Genomic DNA, 22614 nt, shown 5'->3' with positions numbered 1-22614 from the left:
TAATTTTTGTATTTTTAGTAGAGATGGGCTTTCACCATGTTAGCCAGGCTGGTGAGAACTCCCGACCTCACGTGATCCACCTGCCTTGGCCTCCCAAAGTGCTGGGTTTACAAGTGTGTGCCACCATGCCCAGCCAAGCTATGCTGGGTGTCTTTTTGAGGTAATTTTGAAATTTACATCTTTTAGTTCAAAGGTACTGAGCCACTAGGATCTATGAATCAAACGCAGGGATACTATAGTTACTACTTTTATTGAATGCTTACATTGTACCAGCTAGGATATAAATGTATTATGTATATCCTCATACACTATGAGGTAGATAATATAGTCACCCTCATTTTTACATGTGAGGAAACTGAAAAGTAATTTGCTTAAGGTCTCACAGCCAGTAAGTAACAGAGCCCAGATTCAGACACAGACACAGATTTGTAATTCTTTTTTTTGTTGTTGTTGTTGTTGTTGTTGTTGTTTTTTGAGACGGAGTCTCGCCCTGTTGCTCGGGCTGGAGTGCAATGGCGTTATCTTGGCTCACTGCAACCTCCGCCTCCTAGGTTCAGGTGATTCTCTTGCCTCAGCCTTCTGAGTAGCCGGGATTACAGACGCCTGCCACCATGCCTGGCTAATTTTTTGTATTTTTAGTAGAGATGGGGTTTCACTATGTTGGCCAGGCTGGTCTGGAACTCCTGACCTTGTGATCCGCCTACTTCAGCCTCCCAAAGGGCTGGGATTACAGGCGTTAGCCACCGCGCCCAGCCACAGATTTGTAATTCTTAATTCTTATGTAAGTGAAGCCCTTACTCTTAAACACTGTGTTGAGACCATAGAATGTTATGGGAAAAGAAAAAAGTCCTGGCTTCTTAGCTCAGGAAGTGAACTGCAGTTCTTTCAGGTGTGTCCTTTGTACTGAGACTTCAAAAGAGTGAGATGACCTTGGCAGGGTCACTTGGCTATGCAAGGGCAGAGCCAAATCTTGCCCACATCACTGGATTTCTAGATAGGTGCTCATTCCACTGGATAGCATTGACTCTCCTGTGGAAGCATTGACTTGATGGCAGAGATGACTTTAAGTGACAAGTTTACTTCATTCATGGGAATGAGAATGGCAGAGGACATTACTAGGGTCACAAATGACCTTCTTGAGGTCAATCCTGGCCCTCAGGCATACAACCAGGAAGAACATTCCTTTGCCAGTAAGTTGTTCTTTTCCATTCTGTTTCTTGTTCTCAGAGGAAACTGGTTGTGAGTTATCTGATGTCTTATAGTCTTTCTTTTCATTTTGTTTATTCAGTTTTTCATGCCTGCACTGTCACAATTTAGGAAGGCTACAAGGTCATTTTAGTGTTTTCCTGCAGAGACTCAAAGCACTCAGCATAATTTAAGTAGATTAATTGCAGGAGGAAATGGATTTTTAAAACCAGCCAAAAAGTGCCTTTGGGAGAGGACGGTATTAGTTGCGGATTGGAGTCAGACCAAGGGAAGAATTCTGTCTCTGCAATGCATTTACCCTGACTGTGCTGGGGCAGGTTCTTAACTTGTTTCTTCCTCTGTGAAGTAATGACAATAATATCTACCTTTAGAGTAGTTATGAGAAATGAATATAATAGTGTCTGGTAGATGCCTGTCACTTAGTGGACCTTAACAAGTGAGAGAACACATTTTCGTTTTAGAACAGCATGAAATCTGTCCTTTCAGCCAGTTACAGCTTCCTTGATATGGAGGGGTAAGGCCTTTTGTAATTGTCTGCTCTGTTATATACAGTACGATTTCCATATGGAGGAGCAGCCACTTGGCCTGGAAGAACTAACCTAATTTAGTTGTGCTGTTGTGGTTTAGGAGCTGATTTCCAGTGGACCAGTGTGAGGTCAGTCTCACTTTTGAATGTACAAAGTAGTAGGATCATTTGTTTCAGGGGAAGGTTGTTTCCTGATCTCTTTGGTTCATCCCCAAGTGTTGAGTGGTAATGATTGTGATGAGATGAAAACTTTTTCATATTTGACAAATAGCAATGATGATTAAAGTCGGAGCAACCAGTGTTTTCGTTCTGACCAGAAGGAGAGGTTTGCATTATAGTCATTTAAAATTTTTGTAACTGTAGAAATTATCAGTTGAAGTAGGACTGTTGGTTTGGTTTGTGTGATTTGTAGTCACTTGAGTAACATTTTCTTTGAAGTAAGCAGGAAGACAGTATTGCGGAATGGTTCAGGAAAAATCTCTCTGCCTGTAGAAAATTTCGCCAGGTTGCAGGAGTTGTTGCACCCTTCCCACACTTCTCCATGTGTTAGCAGTGGTGTACCTGAGAGCTGTGAGACAGCACCTATACTCATTTTCAGTATTGGAGTTGTATTTTCCATTTTGTTATTTTCAGATCTCCAGATAGTTTACTTCCACATCCAGTACTTAGTGAGAGCTTTCTGTTGTATAAACTTGTAGTTTAGAGAGCTCAACTAGAGTCTAATCTTTGCATTTGAATGTTTCCCGTAGAATATGTTTAAAATAAAGGTCGAAATATCCATGTCTGGTAAGGCATGGTGGCTCACCCCTGTAATCCCAGCACTTTGGGAGGACGAGGCTGGCAGATCACCTGAGGCCAGGAGTTTGCGACCAACCTGGCCAACATGGTGAAACCCCGTTTCTACTGAAAATAGAAAAATTTGCCAGGCATGGGGGCAGACACCTGTAGTCCCAGCTACTCGGGAGGTTGAGGCAGGAGAATGGCTTGAACCCAGAGGCGGAGGTTGCAGTGAGCTGAGATCATGCCACTACACTCCAGCCTGGGCAACAGAGCGGGATTCCCTCTTTAAAAAAAAAAAATTCCTTATTGAAGGTACTATATATAAGGTGTCCTATTTAAATGAATACCATTCATTCATTCATTCATTTGCTGGAGTCACTCTGTCGCCCAGGCTGGAGTGCAGTGACATGATCTCAGCTCACTGCAACCTCTGCCTTTCGGATTCAAGTGATTCTCCTGCCTCAGCCTCCTGAATTGCTGGGACTACAGGTGCATGCCACCATACCTGGCTAATTTTCATATTTTTTGTAGAGACAGGGTTTCACCGTGTTGGCCAGGCTGGTCACGAACTCCTGACTTCAGGTGATCTCCCTGCCTCAGCCTCCCAAAGTGCTGGGATTACAGAAGTGAGCCACTGCGCCCAGCCTGAATACCCTTAATTTAAAGCCAATAGTATATCCTTTGCCTGCCGGGTTCGAGCTTTAAAGTCAATGGTATATTTTTAATAAATAAGATTCAGTAATTGTCCTATTATTCTTAAATACATTCATGAGTGTGAACCATAAATAGTGATATTGAGCAGTGTTTCGAAGTGTTTCAATAAGAGGAATGGGCCAGGCGCGGTGGCTCATGCCTGTAATCCCAGCACTTTAGGAGACTGAGGCGAGCGGATCATGAGGTCAGGAGTTCGAGACCAGCCCAGCCAACATGGCAAAACTCCATCTCTACTAAAGATACAAAAAATTAGCTGGGCGTGGTGGTGGGTGTCTGTAACCCCAGCTACTCCAGAGACTGAGGCAGGAGAATCGTTTGAACCCAGGAGACAGAGGTTGCAGTGAGCTGAGATTGCGCCGTCATTGCACTCCAGCCTCGGTGACAGGGCGAGACTGTCTCCAAAAAAAAAGGGAATGAGATGACTCCTAGGAAATGATGTTAGAGTATAGAATATTTTGTATCATGTCTTTGGCTTAAATCTATGAATTAGTGAAGGTTTTCACCATCCCTAATTACTGTTACCCATGGCCTCCAGAGCTGTAAACTGTCCAGTGATCTCTATGAAGTGAGATTCTTTGCCCAGTGTTAAGAAGATATATCCCTTTGACACTGGCATGATTTGTTCATTTTAAAAGAGAAGAGAGAAAGGGCTAATAAAGTACACATTATCTGCACAGTTGACATCCTTGCCATTTTAAACTGTTTTAAAAATTATTGCTGTACCCTGAAGGTAAGTAGCATAGAATTTGCTCATTATGAAATGACAAAGTTGGGGCCTTTTAAGAAGCCAAGCATGCTTGGTTGGCAATCACTTAGGAGGCAAAGGATTGCTATTTATGGTGGTATTTAATGTCATTTTCAGTAGTACTAAGTTAAAAAGGAAAATGCCATAATGTGTGTAAAACTCTAACCATTTTGAAAGGTTGTTAGAATACAGTTGCCTATAGTCTTTTCATTCCACTAAAATTTGTAAGTTGGTTTAGAGCAGCATTTCCCAAGCTCTTCCACTGAACATTAGTTCTGTGTAGTGCTAATCAGTGTCCTTTGGGGATGAGAAGAGGATCCTTGACAAAAAATGACCAAAGTGAAATGCCTTTCTTCACTGCAGAATTATTATTCAGAGCGTTGGTGCTTATTTGTCTATGACTCTTCAGGAGGGAAGATACATTATGCAGCATTACTCAGACTTACTTGGTCATGGACTGCTGTTTGTGAGAACACCTAATAAACGTTTCATGCTATGACTGGTGTGTAGCGGAGCCCAGTTAAGCAGTTCTGGTGTAGTCTATGAATAAAAAATGAATCATTTTGCATAAGATAGCTTGGTAATCATGGGAAAGGACTTTTGTGAGAACAAGATACATCTTCAAGGTAACATAGACTCTTAGTGATAAATGTGATTTCAAAGGTCATCTAAATCCAATGGCCAATAACAATAATAATAGTAACAGGTACCATTTTTTGAGTACATGATTTTTATCGGGCACAGTGTTGTTATTTTACATGCCTTATTAACCACTGGGTCTTAGTGATTTTTAAATCTTCTTTATTTTTTATTTTAATTAATTTTTTTGAGATGGAGTCTCACTCTGTTGCCCAGGCTGGAGTGCAGTGGTGTGATCATAGCTCAGTGCAACCTTGAACTCCTGGGTTCAAGTGATCCTCCTGCCTCAGCTTTCTGAGTAGCTGGGACTACAGGTATGTAGCACCATGCCTGCCCAGCTACTTTTTTTATTATTGGTGGTGACGAGGTCTTGCTATGTTGCCCAGGCTGGTCTTAAATTCTTTAGTTAAAGTGATCCTCCCACCTTGGCCTCCCAGAGTGTTGGGATTACAAGTGTGAGCCGCCGTGCCTGGTTTATTTTTTATTTTTATTTTTTGATATGTAGTCTCAGTCTGTTGCCCAGGCTGGAGTACAGTGGCGTGATCTCGGCTTGCTGCAACCTCTGCCTCCCGGGTTCAAGCGATTCTCCTGCATCAGCCTCCCCAGTAGCTGGGATTACAGGCGTCTGCCACCATGACTAACTAATTTTTGTATTTTTAGTAGAGATGGGATTTCACCATGTTGGCCAGGCTGGTATCAAACTCCTGACCTCAAGTGATCTGCCCACCTCAGCCCCCCAAAGTGCTGGGATTACAGGCTTGAGCCACCACACCCAGCTTATTTTTTTATTTTAGAGACAGGGTCTCGCTCTGTCCTCCAGGCTGGAGTGCAGTAGCATGATTATAGCTCAATGTAACCCCAAACTCTTAGGCTCAAGCACTCTTCCTGCCTCAGCCTCCCAAGTAGCTAGGACTACAGGTGCATCACCACGCCTGGCTAATTTTTTATTTTTTAATTTTTGTAGAGACAGGGTCTTGCTTTGTTGTCCAGGCTGGTCTTGAACTCAATGCCTTCACTACTGCTTTTCCAGTCACCAGATAACTTTAGCATCCTGTTTTCCACATTAGTGGTCTAGAGTGCTGCCATCCTCCCACTATGTCCCCTTCTCCAACTTGTTCTTCACATTGCACGCAATGGTAAGGAACTAAAGAGTCTTAAACATGGGGCTGGCACAATCAGAATTACACTTTAAATGTGGGATTGATTGTGCCAGTCCAGTGTTTAAGACTCATTAGTTCCTTATCATTGTCCTTAGAATAAAGTGCTAATATCTCAGCTTTGTCCAACCCTGTTTACCTTTCTTTTTTTTGAGAGGCAGTCTTGCCCTGCCACCCAGGCTGGAGTGCATTGGCGCAATCTTGGCTCACTGCAACCTCTGCTTCCTGGGTTCAAGCGATTCTCCTGCCTCAGCCTCCCAAGTAGCTGGGATTACAGGTGCCCGCCGCCATGCCCGGCTAATTTTTGTATTTTAGTAGAGATGGGATTTCACCACTTTGGCCAGGCTGGTCTCAAACTCCTGACTTCAGTTGGCCTCCCAAAGTGCTGGGATTACAGGCATAAGCCACTGTGCCCGGCCTACCTTTCTAACTTTTACTTCTAGCTTCTTGCTTCTGGGCTGCTGCTATACCAAACTGCAGCCCTTTCAGGAATGTAATACTTTCTGTGAGCTTCAGGCCTTTGCACATGCAGTTCACTTTGTCTATCCTGGTTTTTATTCTTAGGATTTTAAATCTCCTAAGAAGCCTCCTCTGACCAGCCTAAAACTTAGGTGTAAACCCTGGGGTAGGTGCTATGCTTATTTCCTCCCATAGCATTTTGCATTTGCCTGTGTTGTAACTCTTAATGTACAGCATTATGATTGCCTATTTTAACATTCCTCTTCCTTACAGTAGACTTTAATCTCCTTAAGGACAGGAACTGTGTCTTGTTTAGAATCCCCAGAGCTTATTTAGTACAATGGCTATGCTTATAATGTAAGTATTTATTGAACAAATGAAATTATCCTAAGCCCTAAAACCTTGCAAGATGTTTTAGTGCCGGAAACTGGCCTCAGTGGAGTTAAATAACTAGCATGAGGTCACTCACCTAAAAAGTGGTGAGGAGGGATTAAAATCTAAATCTGTCTAGCTGTAAAGATTGGGCTTTTTTTCCTGCTGCTGCACATGACTGCGCTCTCTCATGTTGCCTTTACACATCCCTGTCAAGTGTTCAAACAGCCCGTGCCTAACGACCCCATTCATAGCTTCTGAGGAAAGTTGCGTCATCTTTGGACAGCCCTGAGAGTTGAAGTGAGTCCTTGCAGAATAATTTCCCATCTATTGATCTTAATTTATGCTTTAGAGAATATAACCTATTTTCAAAAAACAAGTAATTCAGAATTTGTCATCTCCTTAAGGTCCATTTATTAGTTTATTTCATTCCTTCATTCACTGAGTAACCATTTACTGAGCACCAGTGCAATGTTCCTTTATTCTAATGATGTGGTCATTGCTCAGAATGTTTCTGGGCCTTTTTTGGGGATTATCTTCAGAACTTCTTTTTTTTTTTTTTTGAGAGGGAGTCTTGCTCTGTCACCCAGGCTGGAGTGCAGTGGCGCAATCTCAGTGCAACCTCCACCGCCCAGGTTCAAGCAATTCTCCTGCCTCAGCCTCCCAAGTAGCTGGGACTACAGGTGTGTGCCACCAAGCCTGCTAATTTTTTGTATTTTTAGTAGAGATGGGGTTTCACTATGTTAGCCAGGATGATCTGGATCCCCTGACCTCATTATCCGCCTGCCTTGGCCTGCCAAATTGTTGAGATTACAGGTGTAAACCACTGTACCTGGCCTATCTTCAGAACTTCTATCAGATTATTTTGAAGATGTGTGAACATAGTTTTGTTTGTTTGTTAAAACTTGAAGGTGGATTGGATTTGAGAAATAGCTACTAGTTGTTCAGGACCAAGTTGAGTGAAAGATAATGGGTCAGAAATTATAATCTGGCAGTCCTCAATTTTCTTCGATTTTCTTATAATGTTTTTTGAGATGGAGTCTCACTCTGTTGCCCAGGCTGGAGTACAGTGGCATGATCTCAGCTCACTGCATCCTCCACCTCCCAGGTTCAAGCGATTCTCCTTCCCCAGCCCCCTGAGTAGCTGGAATTATAGGCATGCACCACCACGCCCAGCTAATTTTTGTATTTTTAGTAGAAATGGGGTTTCACCACGTTGGCCAGGCTGGTCTTGAACTCCTGACCTCAAGTGATCCATCCACCTCAGCTTCCCGAAGAGCTGGAATTACGGGCGTGAGCCACCATGCCTGGCCTATGTTTTGTTTTTTGTTTTTTGTTTTTTTTTAACTTGAACCGAAACTTGAAATAGAAAGATTTGGCATTAAAACAGTCTGTCTTTTACTTCTTAAAGAATCTGGGCTGGGTGCAGTGGCTCACACATATAATCCCAGCATTTTGGGCGGTTGAGGTGGGAGGATCACTTGAGCCCAGGAGTTTGAAACCAGCCTGGGCAATATGGGGAGACCCTATCTCTATAAAAAAAATTTAAAAATTAGCTGGGTGTGGTAGCATATGCCTGTGGTCCTAGTTATGCAGAAGACTGAGGTAGGAGGATCACTAGAGCCCAGGAGGTCAAGGCTGCAGTGAGCTGTGATCACGCCACTGCACTCCAGCCTGGGCAACTAACCTTGTCTCAAAAAAAAAAAAAAAAAAAAAAAAAGAGTGTGAAGCTCTTATTGCAGTTAACCAGATTTCCTACATGGCCTTCTTCAGTTGGAGCTGTGTAGCGGTCACTCCTTTAGATGGGACACACACTTGGCCGTTTTCCTCAATCCCTGTTACTCCCTGTTGTTACTGACACTGTGGCTAAAATCAGGTTTGATTTATATCTCTATGCTTTGGGGATATATGTAGATAAAAATAAGACACTTGCTGCTTTCAAGAAGCCCTTTTCTGGTAATAGAGGCATATTAAAAAAATAGTTATAATATGTGTACCTGCTATATAATCAAGTGTATATTTAGGTATTAATTGGGCACCTACCACATTCCAGATATGTTGAGTGCTTTCAGTTATTTAAGCCTCAACACTCCTATGAGTTGGTGTTATTTCCTCCATTTTACACATGAGGAAGTGAGCTCAGAAATAGTTAAGTATCTTGGCCAATGTGCAGCTAGTAAGCAGGTAGCTATGATTCAAAAATCATTCTCCCAACCAAAAGCATCAATTCTCACTTTGCCGCCTTTGAGAGTATTGAAGCTTCAACGGTGTAACCAGAGTTACTGGTTTTGTCTCATAGTGATTTGAGTGCTTTTTTTTGGTGGTGGTTGTTGTTGAGACAGAGTCTCGCTCTGTTGCCCAGGCTGGAGTGCAGTGGCGCGATCTCGGCTCACTGTAAGCTCCACCTCCTAGGTTCAAGCGATTCCCCTGCCTCAGCCTCCCGGGTAGCTGGGACTACAGGCACGTGCCACCACGCCCAGCTAATTTTTTGTATTTTTAGTAGAGACAGGGTTTCACTGTGTTAGCCAGGATGGTCTTGATCTCCTGACCTCATGATCTGCCCCCCTCAGCCTCCCAAAGTGCTGGGATTACAGGTGTGAACCACAGCGCCCGGCCTGATTTGAGTGTTTTTTAGGGTAAGAAGATGCAATTGGCTGCTGAGATCCAAGACCAGGGAAGAATGTTAGCTGAAATCCTAGAGATTCTGTTAGATTCTCAGTCCACAGTAATGACAGGTAGAAGAGAAAGCTATAGTAAGTGAATGAATTCAGCTGCCAAATGGAAATTCAAGAATAATTTGGGTTCTCTTCCTACTGTGGCTTGAATTCTAAGGTAAGTGTTGATGAGAAGTAGGACTTGAAGTAGTTTCCTTGCAAACTGCCAAGAAGTAATAAAAACTATGCTGAAGACCTTCACAGGGTGTTAAAGGTCATGATTGGTTTAATCTGGTACATCCAAAGCAGAGTCGAAGGGCCAGCTTTTGAAACAGTGATCAGACATTTGCTGGGATTAGTGGTGAAAAGCTTGAGTTTCCAGACTAAAAACTGGAGAATTTTATGGCACCTGGTAGTCTTCCCGTACTGTCCTTTATGGCTAAGGAGTTGCTTTCTGCAGGGCTGCAGAGTATGCTAGAGATAGAAGAGAGGTATTTCTTCGAAGTGGCTTCAGGGCCTTAAGCAGGTTTTCTCCCTTTCTGAACCTTAACCTTCTATACATCAAGGAAGTTGAATTGGATGACATTTAATACTTCGCATTTTTTCAGTGCTTATTCAGGCATAGTACATATGCTTTACATATATTACGTTATTTAATCCTTAAGTGGCTCTCTGGTATACATGGTGATATCTATACATTATAGATAAGGAAACTGAGGCTCAGGGTTAGTTCAGTGTCATATAAGTAGAGTCAGAACTTGAAACTAACACTGCCTGACTTCCAAGTGCTTAGTTGTTTTGCCGTGCTGGCACTAATTAGTAATCAGCGAGGTTGTGAACATGTTCTCCCTATTCTTCTGCTCCCTACCCCCACCCTTCAGATGAGCTTCTTTGCCTTGTCAGCTGACTGACCCTCAGGTGTTCTGGGGCTAAGAGAAGCTCCGGTACTGATAAGCCCTGTTGGCCTTCTGCCTTCTCTTCCCAGGATAGGAGTAGCTATTCAGAATCTGTAATCTAAACTTTTGAGAAAAGAATTACGGTACCTATAACACATCCTGTTATCATAACCAAACTCTTTATTTGGATGCCATTGTGAAGTTGTCTCACAACCCCTTTAAATTTTAACAGTGTACTCTTGTTAATGATTTACCTACTTGTTTCATGCCCTTATAAATGTGGTTTGTTACTAGTTAAATGTTCCTAATAATTTAGTAGTAAACTTTATAACAACTTATAGGGTGCTATTTGGTCATACCATTGACTAGGTCTCTTAACTGGCAGATCAAATTTAACAGTAGTCAGATTTTAAATTTTAATATTTATTTATTTACTTACCTGAGATACAGTCTCTCTCTCACCCAGGCTGGAGTGCAGTGGGACGATCACGGCTGATTGCAGCCTTGACCTCTTGGGTCAAGTGATCCTCTGGTCTCAGCTTCCAAAGTAAGTGGGATCACAGGCGTGTGCCACCACACCTAGCTAATTTTTGTATTTTTTGTAGAGATGCAGTCTTACTATGTTATCCAGGCTGATCTGAAATGCCTGAGCTCAAGTGATTCTCCTTCCTTGGCCTCCCAAAATGCTGGGATTACAGGCGTGAGCCACCATGCCTGGCCCAGATTTTTAGTTTTTAAATTTGTTGAAGTTGGATAATGGTTTATGCTATCTATACATATATATGGCACCTAAGAATTTCCTTGGATGTGCTTGAGGTATTCCATGTCTTGGTAAGCAGTGTGGTGCAGTGGAAAGAGTACCACTCTAGGTGGGACCCGAGTTTGAATCTAGATGTATGGCTAGGGGCCAGTTTTTTAACTTCTTTGAACTTTACTCTTTCTCACTGGAAAAAGGGTATTGTAGTGAGAATTAGAGGGGTAAAGTCTGTGATGTACTTAGCACAGAACCTGGCACTAGTAGTTGTTCAGAAATCATTTCATTTCATCATGGGAAATGAGTGGAATGTATGTAGAGAAGTTAATACGGCAAAGTGATAGGGCAGACCACCTTGCTCCTATTTCGGGTCCCTGCTGAATCTCTGCACATGTCAAGGATGAGTTCTCATGTATGGTCAAGTGAGGAATTTCTAGAAAAGCTCTCATCTACCTAGCAAAACAACTGTGTTTTTCAGTCCTAGGATATTTAGCTTTGGTGGGAGGAAGCAGATCTAAGGAGATTGTTAAAGGCCTCAGGTGATGAATGGTGAGATGTTTGTATTTGAATGTTTTGCTGAAAAAAGAAAAAAAGAAAAACATGCTAAAATCCACATTAGGAGCTGCCTCTTAAAAAACCTAAGCAGTTGGTCCAAAATCTGTAAGAAAATCTTTGACTACCACTGGTAGCCTTTGGCACCCTGGAATGTTTTCTATAACTACAGTGAGACAAGTAAGAATACTTGTAATATCTCTTCTGAGATCAACTCTGTTGTGCTTATTCTTAAAAATATGGGGCCAGGCGCGGTGACTCATGCCTGTAATCCCAGCACTTTGGGAGACCAAGGTGGGTGGATCATCCTAGGTCAGGAGTCCGAAACCAGCCTGGCCCACATGATGAAACCCTATCTCTACTGAAACTGCAAAAATTAGTCAGGTGTGGTAGTGGGCGCCTGTAATCCCAGCTACTCGAGAGGCTGAGACATGAGAATTGCTTGAACCCAGGAGGCAGAGGTTGCAGTGAGCTGAGATCACACCGTTGTACTCTAGCCTCGGTGACAGAGGGAGACTCTGTCTCAAAAAAAAAAAAAAGATAGAAGGCTGGGGTGCAGTGGCTCACTCCTGTAATCCCAGCACTTTGGGAAGCCAAGGCAGGTGGATCACTTGAGGTCAGGAGTTCAAGACCAGCCTGGCCAACATGGTCAAACCCTGTCTCCACTAAAAATACAAAAATTAGCTGGGCATGGTGGTGGGTACCTGTAGTCCCAGCTACTAAGTAGGTCACTTGAACCCAGGAGGTGAAGGTTGCAGTGAGTCAAGATCGTGCCACTGCCCTCCAGCCTAGGCAACAGAGTGAGACTCCATCTCAAAAAAAAAAAAAAAGAAAGAAAAAGTGAGAAAAAATGTGTCCTCATCCAGGCACAGTGGCTCACGCCTGTAATCCCAGCACTTTGGGAGGCAGGGGCAGGAGACTCCCTTCAGCCCAGAAGTTCGAGACCAGCCTGGGCAACATGGCGAGACCCCATCTCTACCAATTGAAAAAAATTGAAAAAAGGAAAGAAATATAAAAATTAGCTGGCGTGGTGGCGCACACCTGCAGTCCTAGCTACTTAGGAGGACAAGGTGGGAAGATCGCTTGAGCCCAGGAGGCAGAGGCTGCAGTAAGCCGAGATCGTGCCTCTGCACCCCAGCAACACCCCAGCTTGGGTGACAGAGCCAGACCCTATCTCCAAAAAAAAAAAAGGAATGATTTTTATCCTCTGTCATGTCAAACTCTGTAGCTGCCTTAAATAAATTAGTTAATCCATCAAATTATAATGTGCTTTTAATAATACATCATCAGCCCTCTGCATCTAAGCATTCAACCAACCATGGGTCAAAAATATTTTTAAAAATTGTGTCTGTATAGAACATATGCAGACTTTTTTCCTTGTCATTATTCCCTAAACAATACAGTATAACCACTACATGTATAGCATTTACATTTTATTAGGTATTATACGTAACCTAGTGATGATTTAAAGTATACAGGAAGCTGGGCAAGGTGACATGCACGTGTAGTTTCGCTCACTTTGGTAGCTGCGGTGGGAAGATTGCTTGAGCCCAAGAGTTTGAGGCGGTAGTGCCCTCATTATGCCTGAATAGCCACTGCATTGCAGCCTAGCAACATAGTGAGACACCATCTCTTAAAAAAAAAGTATACATGGGAATGTGCAAGTGTTTTATGCAAATACTGTACCGTTTTATATTAGGGACATGAGCACTGAAGGATTTTGGTATCCATGAGAGGGTTGGCTGGGGAGTATCCTGGAACCAGTCTCCCATGGATACCAGGGGATGATTGTATTCACTGATGTTCTAGCTTTTTTGTCATCCCTCCCCACCCCCCCCTTCCCACCTTTATCATTGTATTTCCTTCTTAGGTTCCTGGTTGACATTCTAGAAATGCCACTGTCTCTGCCACTAACTTCATACATTACCTTAAAATTTTTCTATTTAAATTAGTTTGTGTTTTCAAATAAAGTGCTTTGCCTTGATACCAGTCTGTGCCTTTAAAGTGCCACTAACATAATGACAGATGCCTTTTAGAAATCTTGCAAACTATGGTATGGCCATTGGCATCACTCTTGTTAGTGTTAAAGAAGCTGCATTTTCTTTGCACTAGCCTTACCCAGTTTTTTCTTCTTTTAATGCTCAGCAGAAAACTGAAGATGGTCACAACTTTCCGACCTTGTGCACATTGCTTCTCTGGTCTATTACCATAGGATACCGTAGCAGTATCTTACAGACATCTTTGATGGCCAATCAGCAGCAGTTAAATTACCGTAAATTTTTTAAATGGAACTCTGACAGCCAATAAGAAATCCCGTGGGTGGGAACAGTAACAACCCTTTGGCTTGTTTTTAAGAACAATTCTAAATTTTCAGTATTCTGTTTTAGAAACACATGATTCCCTAGTGCAACTGCTATGTGCATTTGCCAGGCATTTCCACCCCTTAGAGTTCCCCATAGTTTGAAGTCTGAATCTGACCCCTGTTCTGCTTCTCAAGGTAACTTTAAAACAGGAAGTGTAGAAAAGAGGTAACTGATGACGTGAACAGCCAATCGTGGCTTTGTGTTCTTAGCCAATAAAGCAGTTCAGCCAATGGGATCACAGTGGAGGCAAGGTTTGGTGTCAAATAGCATGCTAGATTGAATGCCTTTGACTGTTAAAGTGGAAGGAGGCTGCAGGGCTTCATTGGAGCCTCGGAGTTTTTCACTGAGGCAGGGGTCAGCTGAAAGACAAAGAAAAATGGCGAATAGTTTGTTGGGGGGTGGGAGGACAGCTGTTCGGGCTTTCACTGGAGTGGACATTCCAGACTCAGGTTTCTGCATCTCCTGCTGCCTTTTGTTTCCTCCGTCCTTTGGGGGGGAGGGATAGGAGTGACTTAAATTCTCCCAGTCCGAGGAGGTATAAATAACTACATGTAAAATTAATGCAGTTCCCGGTAAGTTTAATTCTTTGTTTTGTGTTGAAATGATAGAAACTGTTTAGCTTCAGAGAGTGTAGACAAGTTGCACTGTTCAGAAAATGGCCACTTTACATTCCATGCATACCTTTTGGTGCACCTAGAATACCTTGCTGTGTTTAGATTTTGCATGTCCTTCAACTAGGATTTCTTTCTTAGTTGGCTATCGACAGGATCAGGTACATGGAGAAAGGCTAATCATTTTTCAGGGGCACACAGAAGCAAAACACTTTTCTGTTTGCATTGGGTAAACTTAACTGTTTTCCAAATAATTTTCCTTTGTTCAAGTGCACTGAAGCTTTCCTATGGAATAAGCTGAGTTGTGAGAGTTTTTCTGTTTCCACGCACTTTGTTGACATCTGTGTTTTCAGATATGGAAGCGACACGTTGCTGTTAGAAATTTGTGTGAAAATATGATTTGCACTGCTGCAGGTTCTAATGGTGAAGGCCCACATGCCAGTGTGAAATTTTCCCATAACTTTCTTGATTTACCTGTCTACCTCTAGATTCTAATAAGTACTAATTAATGTAGTAACAGTCTTTGTTTTTAATGCACATTTTAGCTTAGAATGCTGGTTAGAAACATCTTCACTTATATTGAAAGTGACAAGAGCAAATCTTTTTCCATAGATTTCACACATTTTGTCAGGTGTTGATTTAGTTCTTTAAAATGATATGAGCAAAGTGCTTTTCATTTTTCCGTATTAAATATTTTAAATCCTGCAGTTTATGAATAGGAAAGTTAAGAGTATAGGCACCCTATCTTTTGCCCTTGATATATATATATATATATATATATATATATATATATATATATATATTCTCTTTAGGGGTACAAAGCTAACGTAGGTTGCTAATCAGTAACCGGCCAGTTATTATGAACAGTGAAATCTTCAATCCCACGTACTAAGATCTATAATACACCTGATTTTAAAATGCAATTCTTTGTTTTCTTTTTATTTGCAAATACGGAATGAAGGTCATTGGAACATTTCTGCAGCAGACTCAGTGTGGAGCCGTGAGCCAGCAGCACTTAGTCTCTGGGTAGGGAAAAGGAGCAGGCCCTATTAGAGGAGAAGTTTCAAGGGTGTTGATTTGCCTTCCCTAGCTTCCCCTGTAATAAAGGATTTACCTGAGAGGACTGATAGGATTTAGATTTGGGGCTCTTGGAGTTGGAATGATACAGCAAGTCAAAGTTCTAGATGCAGGCCTCTGTCGTTGCTTTCAAAAGTGACCTTGAAAAACTGCCGGGGAGTTGAAAGATTGAAGGACAAAGTTTGTTTATACAGATTTGGACTGAAAAGCTCTATTTAAGATGAAAAGAGACTGTACTTCTGATATTCAAGTCGAGTGGTTAGTAGGAATATGTTATAGATTCAAATTAGGAGTTTTCAGGGAATAAGACAATAGGGCTGCATTCATTCTCTCTCCCACTCTTTTTACTTCCCTCCCCCCAGCAAAAAATTCTAAATTCTTTTGGTATGATAGCTGAGTGAACTGCCTAACAGATTCAGAATTCCTTGCATGCTACCGTGTCTTCTTTGTAATCTAGAGGGTTCTTAGTGAAGGAATAGTATTTTAGGAGTTCAGAGTAGTTGTATTTGTGAAAGTTTTGGGGAATTGGAATGCTTATAAGAAGAAAATGTTCATTCTGGGAATTTAAGTCCTAAGATAAAGAAGTATGTGTTAAGGATTACATTTTAAGAGGTACTACTTTGATTTAAATTTACTTTTTTAAAGTCATTGATTATTTATATGTTATCAGTTGTTCCAGGTTTTATATATGATTTTAAAAACAGTTGTAGGTACTGTCTTGACCCTGTTGGCCCTACAAGAAGGCCTGTAGCAGGGGAGGCAAAAGTGAAGGTGTGGTACAGTATGAGGTAAACTATAAACTTGAGAACTTGGTGGATTTGGCTTCTTGGAAAGACACCCAGTCACTGCCTCTCGCCGAGGTTCTTCACCATTTTTGGATCATAGACTCTTTGAGAATCTGACCCACTACTTGGAAAAATGCACATGGGCATGCCTGTGCAAAACCTTTGATGACTAAGTTATTTTCTAGTGTATGTCAAATGGTGTTTAACACCTTAGCCAGATAGATGTTTACTAGACAAATGAAGAAAACTTTGCTTCCAGAAAGAGCAAAGACCTTCTAGAGAGCTAACTGTAATTTGGACCATGGGTGGCTGTGTGTGTAAGTGGGGGAGGCTTAGATAGGGTCTAGAGATGTCAACATTTATTTACTCTGATCACAATGTTTGAGGCGGTATGGTACAGACCATTTAAAGTCAAGAGATCTGTGTTCAAGCCCTAGTCACCTTTATCACCAGCTTTGTAGTTTGGGCAAGTCAGCCATTTAGTGTTAGCTTCCTCACATGTAAAAATGGGACCTAAAAATAGTGTCTTATTTAGTGGTGAGTCCTGAATGAGATCATGTGTGTCAAAGTACTTTGCAAATTGTGAAGAACTACGTAATATTAGTTGTTACTAATCCAGACTGTTTGGGGGATGAAACCTTTATGAAGATAGGTGTGGCATCAAAGAAAAAAATGCCAGTATTTTAATATTTTTAAAAAGGAGTTAGTTTAAACCTGACACATGTCTTTTTAAACTGCCTTCACCTGCATATTCCTGTTTATGCTGACATGACCCTATTTATTTAATGCATACGTTGAGACCATCCTTTACTGTGAAAGATTCCTGTGAAAGAATTTTAACCCCTTTGTCAAAATTTAAGAACCTCTCAGAATAAGATGAAATGGGTATGCTGATTTTTTAAAAAACTCTTATTAGATTTAGGAACCTGTCAGAATAAAATCTGGAAGCCTGTTCAGTTTGCATTATGAGATTTGCATTATAATGCAGGTAAGTTGTAATGGTTGCAGATGTTTACCAAGCAGGGGTTATTTTTAGTTTGTATATCAAATATTTATAAAGTAAACTGGAACTATTTTTTTTTTGTTTGCTTTGTGATTATCATGTCAGTTTTCAAGCATGGGAGGTAGGTATAGCCTGCAGTATATATAGTAAGCAAATAAATGTTGGGATGAATGCCTTTTTTTTTTTTTTTCCCCCAGACAGGGTCTTGCTCTGTTGCCCAGGCTAATATGCCAGGCTGAAGAGCCGTGGCATGATCATGACCCACTGCAGCCTCCACCTCCTGGGCTCAAGCAATCCTCCTACCTCAGCCTCCTGAGTAGCTGGTACTACAGGCATGTGCCACTGTGCCCAATTAATTTTTTTTTTTTTTTTTTTTAAATAGAGACGGGGTTTTGATTTGCTGCCCAGGCTGATCTCACACTCCTGGGCTCAAGTGATCCTGTTGCCTTGGCCTCCCAAAGTGCTGGGATTACAAGTGCTGGGATTACAGGTGTGAGTCACTGTGCCCAATTGTGGGATGAACACTTTTAAAATAATAAATAATTGATCGCTTATCAAAAATCTAATGTAAATTTCACACAGTTAATACCTACTGTGAGATACTTTTCTAACATAATTGGTGGAAACTCATGGAGATTTCTTTTTAATCTAGTCTACATGCCCAGTGTCATCTATTTTTAGGACTTCCTTCCCCCCCCCCCCCCACCCCCGGGGTGGGGTTGATATTTTGTGATGTTTGATTTCCTGTCCTATTAAGTCACTTCCTCTCAGGCCTATGGTCAGTCAGCATTGGTGTCTGCTTCCTATCTGTGCTTTGAAAGAGTCATATTCAGACAGAATGAGGTTTGGCAAAATTGATATTGACTTTACCAAATAAAATTCCAGTTCCAGGGATGTGTAGGTTTAAAAACAGCAACTGTGGTCACTTTGGGCTTTTGTTTTTAAAACAAGATGAGGTCTCCTTCTTAAAGAAGCTAAATACTTTTGTGGGGGCTTCAGTAACCCAAAAAATGTATAAAAGCTGAACATGGCTATCTTCATGAATGGAATGATTTTTGCCTATTCTTATTACTGATAATATATGCATACAGAGTTTGAATATGTCTAAGTTAGGCTGATAGGAATCACTTAGAGATCTAGTCTAGTTCCCTTCTTGTAAAGTGGGGAAATTGAGGCCCAGTAAGTTCAGGTGCCCTAATCCAAGTCTTTCAGCTTTTTAGGAACAGGCCTGTAAAAGTTTGGAGATTTGACTCCCACTCAATTTGTTGCACGTTTCTTTTATTCCTCTAGGTTGTTTTCACTTTTTATTTTTCATGTTTCTTTTCCTTTTGGCACTTCTGTATAGGTTTGCTGTTTGGATATAGAAGGAACAGAGAGAAAATGGGCCATGGAAGAGGTTCAGAAGTCTTTACCTGAAGTGTGTTGGTTAGAAAGTCTGCTGCAGCAGATTTAGTGTCCCTTTGGGATCTGAAGATACCTTGCCTCAGCCAGTTGCTTATTCAGAAAGCTGAGAACCAGCTAGGAAGCTAATGGTGCTCACCTGTGAGGTATTCCAGAGAGCCGGGTTACTGTTATGCATTATGAAGAAGTTAGGGTATACAAACACATGACCTGCATGCCAGTTAGTGTTTATTGTTTTTGTTTTTTGTTACTACATTTCAAGAACGAGCTGATTCCCAAATAAGTTTGTACCTGGCTCTTAAAGTGAGTCCACAAGCTAACCTGTATTTAATAAACACAGATTCCAGGGTCATTTTAAGCATTTGAGAAGACGGAAATAGGAATCATTGTTTATAGACACCCAAAATAATATCTTAACTATGCTGACTTGACTCTTTCCCATCAGCAAAGTGGTATTATGTGTGTATGTGCTTGTGTATGGTTGAGTGGTTTTTGTTCTTATCTTTATATTCTTTGATAGACCATGATATACTTTAACATTTTTAATTTTTGTGAAGGTGATGACCTTCATATGTTTAGACAAAAGTTATAGTTCATTGAAAGAGTGAGGGCTTGAATGATGTAAGTTATATAATATTTAAGTCCTAAAATATACTGACTGAAAATTATGATAGACATAGCTGGATAGACTATACTTCATGTCTGCATTTCCCAGAAGTTTAGTTTTCTTTCTTTTTTTTGGAGACTAAGGTCTTGCTCTGTCACCCAGGCTAGAGGGTATAGTGTAATGGTGTAATCATAGATCACTGCAACCTTAAACTCCTGGGCTTAAGCAGTCCTCGCACTTCAGCCTCCAAGTAGCTGGGACTACAGATGCATGCTACTAGGCCTGGCTAATTAAAAAAAAAATTTTGAGGGCTGGGCACAATGGCTCACGCCTATAATCCCAGCACTTTGGGAGGCCAAGGCAGGCAGATCATGAGGTCAGGAGATCAAGACCATACTGGCTAACACGGTGAAATCGTATCTCTACTAAAAATACAAAAAATTAGCCGGGCGTGGTGGCGGGCTCCTGTAGTCCCAGCTACTCGGGAGGCTGAGGCAGGAGAATGGCGTGAACCCAGGAGGTGGAGCTTGCAGTGAGCCGAGATGGCGCCACTGCACTCCAGCCTGGGCAACAAAGTGAAACTCCGTCTCAAAAAAAAAAAAAATTTTGACTGGGTGTGGTGGATCATGCCTGTAATCCCAGCACTTTGGGAGGCCAAGGCGGGTGGATCACTTGAGGTCAGGAGTTTGAGACCAGCCTGGACAACATGGTGAAACCCAGCCCTTACTAAAATAACACCAAAATTATCCGGGCCTAGTCCCATCTTCTCAGGAGGGTGAGGCACAAGAATTGCTTGAACCGGGAGGTTGCAGTGAGCCATGATAGTGCCACTGCACTCCAGCCTGGGCAACAGAGTGAGACTCTGTCTCAAGAAAAACAAACAAAAACCAATTTTTTTTTTTTTTTGTAGAGATGGAGTCTCATTATTTTCCCTGGCTGGTCTCGAACTCCTGGCCTCAAAGGATCCTTCTACCTTAGCCTCAAAAGCACTGGCATTTACAGGTGTGAGCGTCTGTGCCTGGCTAGTTTTCTTTTTAATCTGTTCTTTCTGCTACCTCAATATTGGGGCTCAACTCTTTATAACGTGGTCAGATTCTATTTGTGTTATCACTCTTATCTTCTTGTCTCTCCCTTTGGGATCCCAAAGTCAGACCCCGCTATTCAGTAATTGATCAAAAGTTTTTCTCTACTTACAGTATTTATTCTAAATTAAATTACAGTCTAGAACCTGTGGTGAAAATGGGCAATCAAAGGATAAGGAATGAAGTTAAATTCCAGTATAGAGGAAGAACTAAAGAAAAAAACAGATAGTAAATGTTTAACTTTAAAATGGCATAACATTGTGACCTTGTGTTCCTTAGTTAGTTCAAAGAAAGAAGACTAAAATAACCACAGCAAATAGCAGCGCGAATTCACTTGGTTATCCTTTCTTCTTGGAAGTACTACGGTTTTGGTCTGTTTCCATAGTTTCAATTACATAGAAAACTAAAGGGAAGACCTGCTTGATTGAAAGTATCCAGATAAAATGAAATTGTCTTCTGTTTATCTAAGCTATATAGTTCTTACCTTCAAGGAAATGCTAAAGTTGGATGCTTTTTACACTTCCTTTCACCAATTCACCATGCATGCGTGTCTTTTTTGTGGAGAGTTTAAAAAGGTATACAAATAAAATTTTACTCTGAGACTGATGATGTTTATCAAGTATTAGAAACTGATACGGAAAGACCAAGCAAAATACACAATTCAGAAGAGGGGAGACCTTGGCTTAGGAATGAAGGGAAACTATTTAACTGGATGTGGACTCAGGGAGGTAGGGACAAGGGCATTCCAGGCGTTGGGAGCAACAAGAGTAAGATCATGATTCAAAAAGTACATCTTGGGTTAAAGAGAGCAGTAAATGGCCAACTGCTTAGAGCATAAAGAGATGAGTTAAGGACAGGAAGGAGTGGTAAAAGAAAGACGTATGGAGAAGTAAGTTGGGTCAGATGTTGAAGGACCTTGTTTGACAGGCTAAGAAATTTGAACAGTCTCTGCTTGACATTGGTGACCATTGGAAATCTGGAGTAGCAGAGTGATGTGGCGTTATGAGAGCTGCGCTTTTATAAGATTTATTACACATCTTAGGTTCACAGCCTTTATAGGATTATTAAGTTTAAAATAGGTTGTAACATAAAGGGCTTAGAATTGTACCTGGCACACAGTAACTCCTAATGAGCATTGGCTATCATCATTTTTATTACATAGAGGCGATGAAGGTCTGAACAGAGATAGTGGTAGTATGAAGAAAGTTCAGGAGATGGACACTGCTGGACCCTGCTACTATAGAATTTAGCAGCTGATTGAATTGAACAACAGAGGAGAAAAAGTGCAAAATGATACTGAGGTTTCAAGTCTGGGTGACTGGAGGATAGAAACAAATTCAGGAAGAGCAAGGTTGGGGGGAAAAGAAGATAGATTTGATTTGGGGCACGTGGAATTTCACTTCTGGGTAGCTTTCTGGTTGTAGATGTCCAAGTTGTAGATGTCCAGCTTTCCGGTTGTAGATGTTGAGTATATGCAGGAGTGAATGAAGCTTTGGAGAAATATCAAAATTGGTAATGTATATTTGGAATTTAGGCTCATAAAGATTATAACTGAACCTAAGGGACAAACAGGAGAGAATCAAGAAAGAGAATTGACAGAAGACTAGTGCTACATGTCAAAGATGGAAGCACAAAAAAGGTCTGACTCTAAAGTTGAGAAATCCAGAAATGAGCATGGTAGAGTTCTCTAGGTCAGTGTTCTCTAAGCTTTTTTTGGTTGCACACTCCTGTTGTCTGAGTGTGCAGTTCCCATGTATGAATTAATATTCTTTACTCCAAAAAGTTACTTGCTCAGTTTTTTAGTATTAGTTTAGTAAAAATAGAGAATATCTGTAACTCCCCTTAATCCAGGCGTATACAACAAGGTAAAGATTTTGTTGTTAGCCTACATCTTCCTTGCAGTACTTGGAGCACCATATGTAATACATGGTCTTGTGACAAGTTCAACTAAATGAGGGCATCAGTATCAGCTCATAGGTTAAATATTCGAGAAGCTAATATTAACACTTTCTGTGTGTGCCTTGATAAGTAAAAGACTAGAAATACTGCCTTAGAATCTGGTGACCTTCACTTGCTTTAAAGATGTACAAATATTTCCTTGAGATTAGTACATATACCACATCTCCATTCGGTACAAAGACTACATTTTATTTTCTGAGTTGCATTGGGCTTAATCTTACTGGTTTTAGCTTTGTAAAATCTCAAATGGCAGCATCCTGCATGAAGCTGAC

General features: G+C 41.3%; 1 protein-coding gene across 8 annotated transcripts in view; it reads left to right on the top strand.

Moving 5' to 3' along the window:
- Window positions 1-22614, top strand: part of LOC105494815 (nuclear transcription factor Y subunit gamma) — an 80837-nt gene that overhangs the window by 3864 nt on the left and 54359 nt on the right. Inside the window, exon 1 of one of the 8 annotated variants that reach the window (XM_071095219.1) lies at window positions 13822-14266. The exons of 4 other annotated variants lie outside the window; for them this stretch is intronic. In XM_071095219.1, coding sequence (XP_070951320.1) covers window positions 14098-14266 — 169 coding nt within the window. In that variant the 5' untranslated portion in view covers window positions 13822-14097. Of the gene's footprint in view, window positions 1-13821; window positions 14390-20211; window positions 20304-22614 lie in introns of those variants that run through there. 3 more of the 8 variants (XM_011763677.3, XM_011763678.3, XM_011763679.3) reach the window with 3 other exon arrangements.

Source organism: Macaca nemestrina, chromosome 1, assembly GCF_043159975.1.
Source record: "Macaca nemestrina isolate mMacNem1 chromosome 1, mMacNem.hap1, whole genome shotgun sequence".
NCBI lineage: Eukaryota > Metazoa > Chordata > Mammalia > Primates > Cercopithecidae > Macaca > Macaca nemestrina.
The sequence above is the reverse complement of the archived record's forward strand: the minus strand, read 5'-3'. Positions and strand labels throughout refer to the sequence as shown.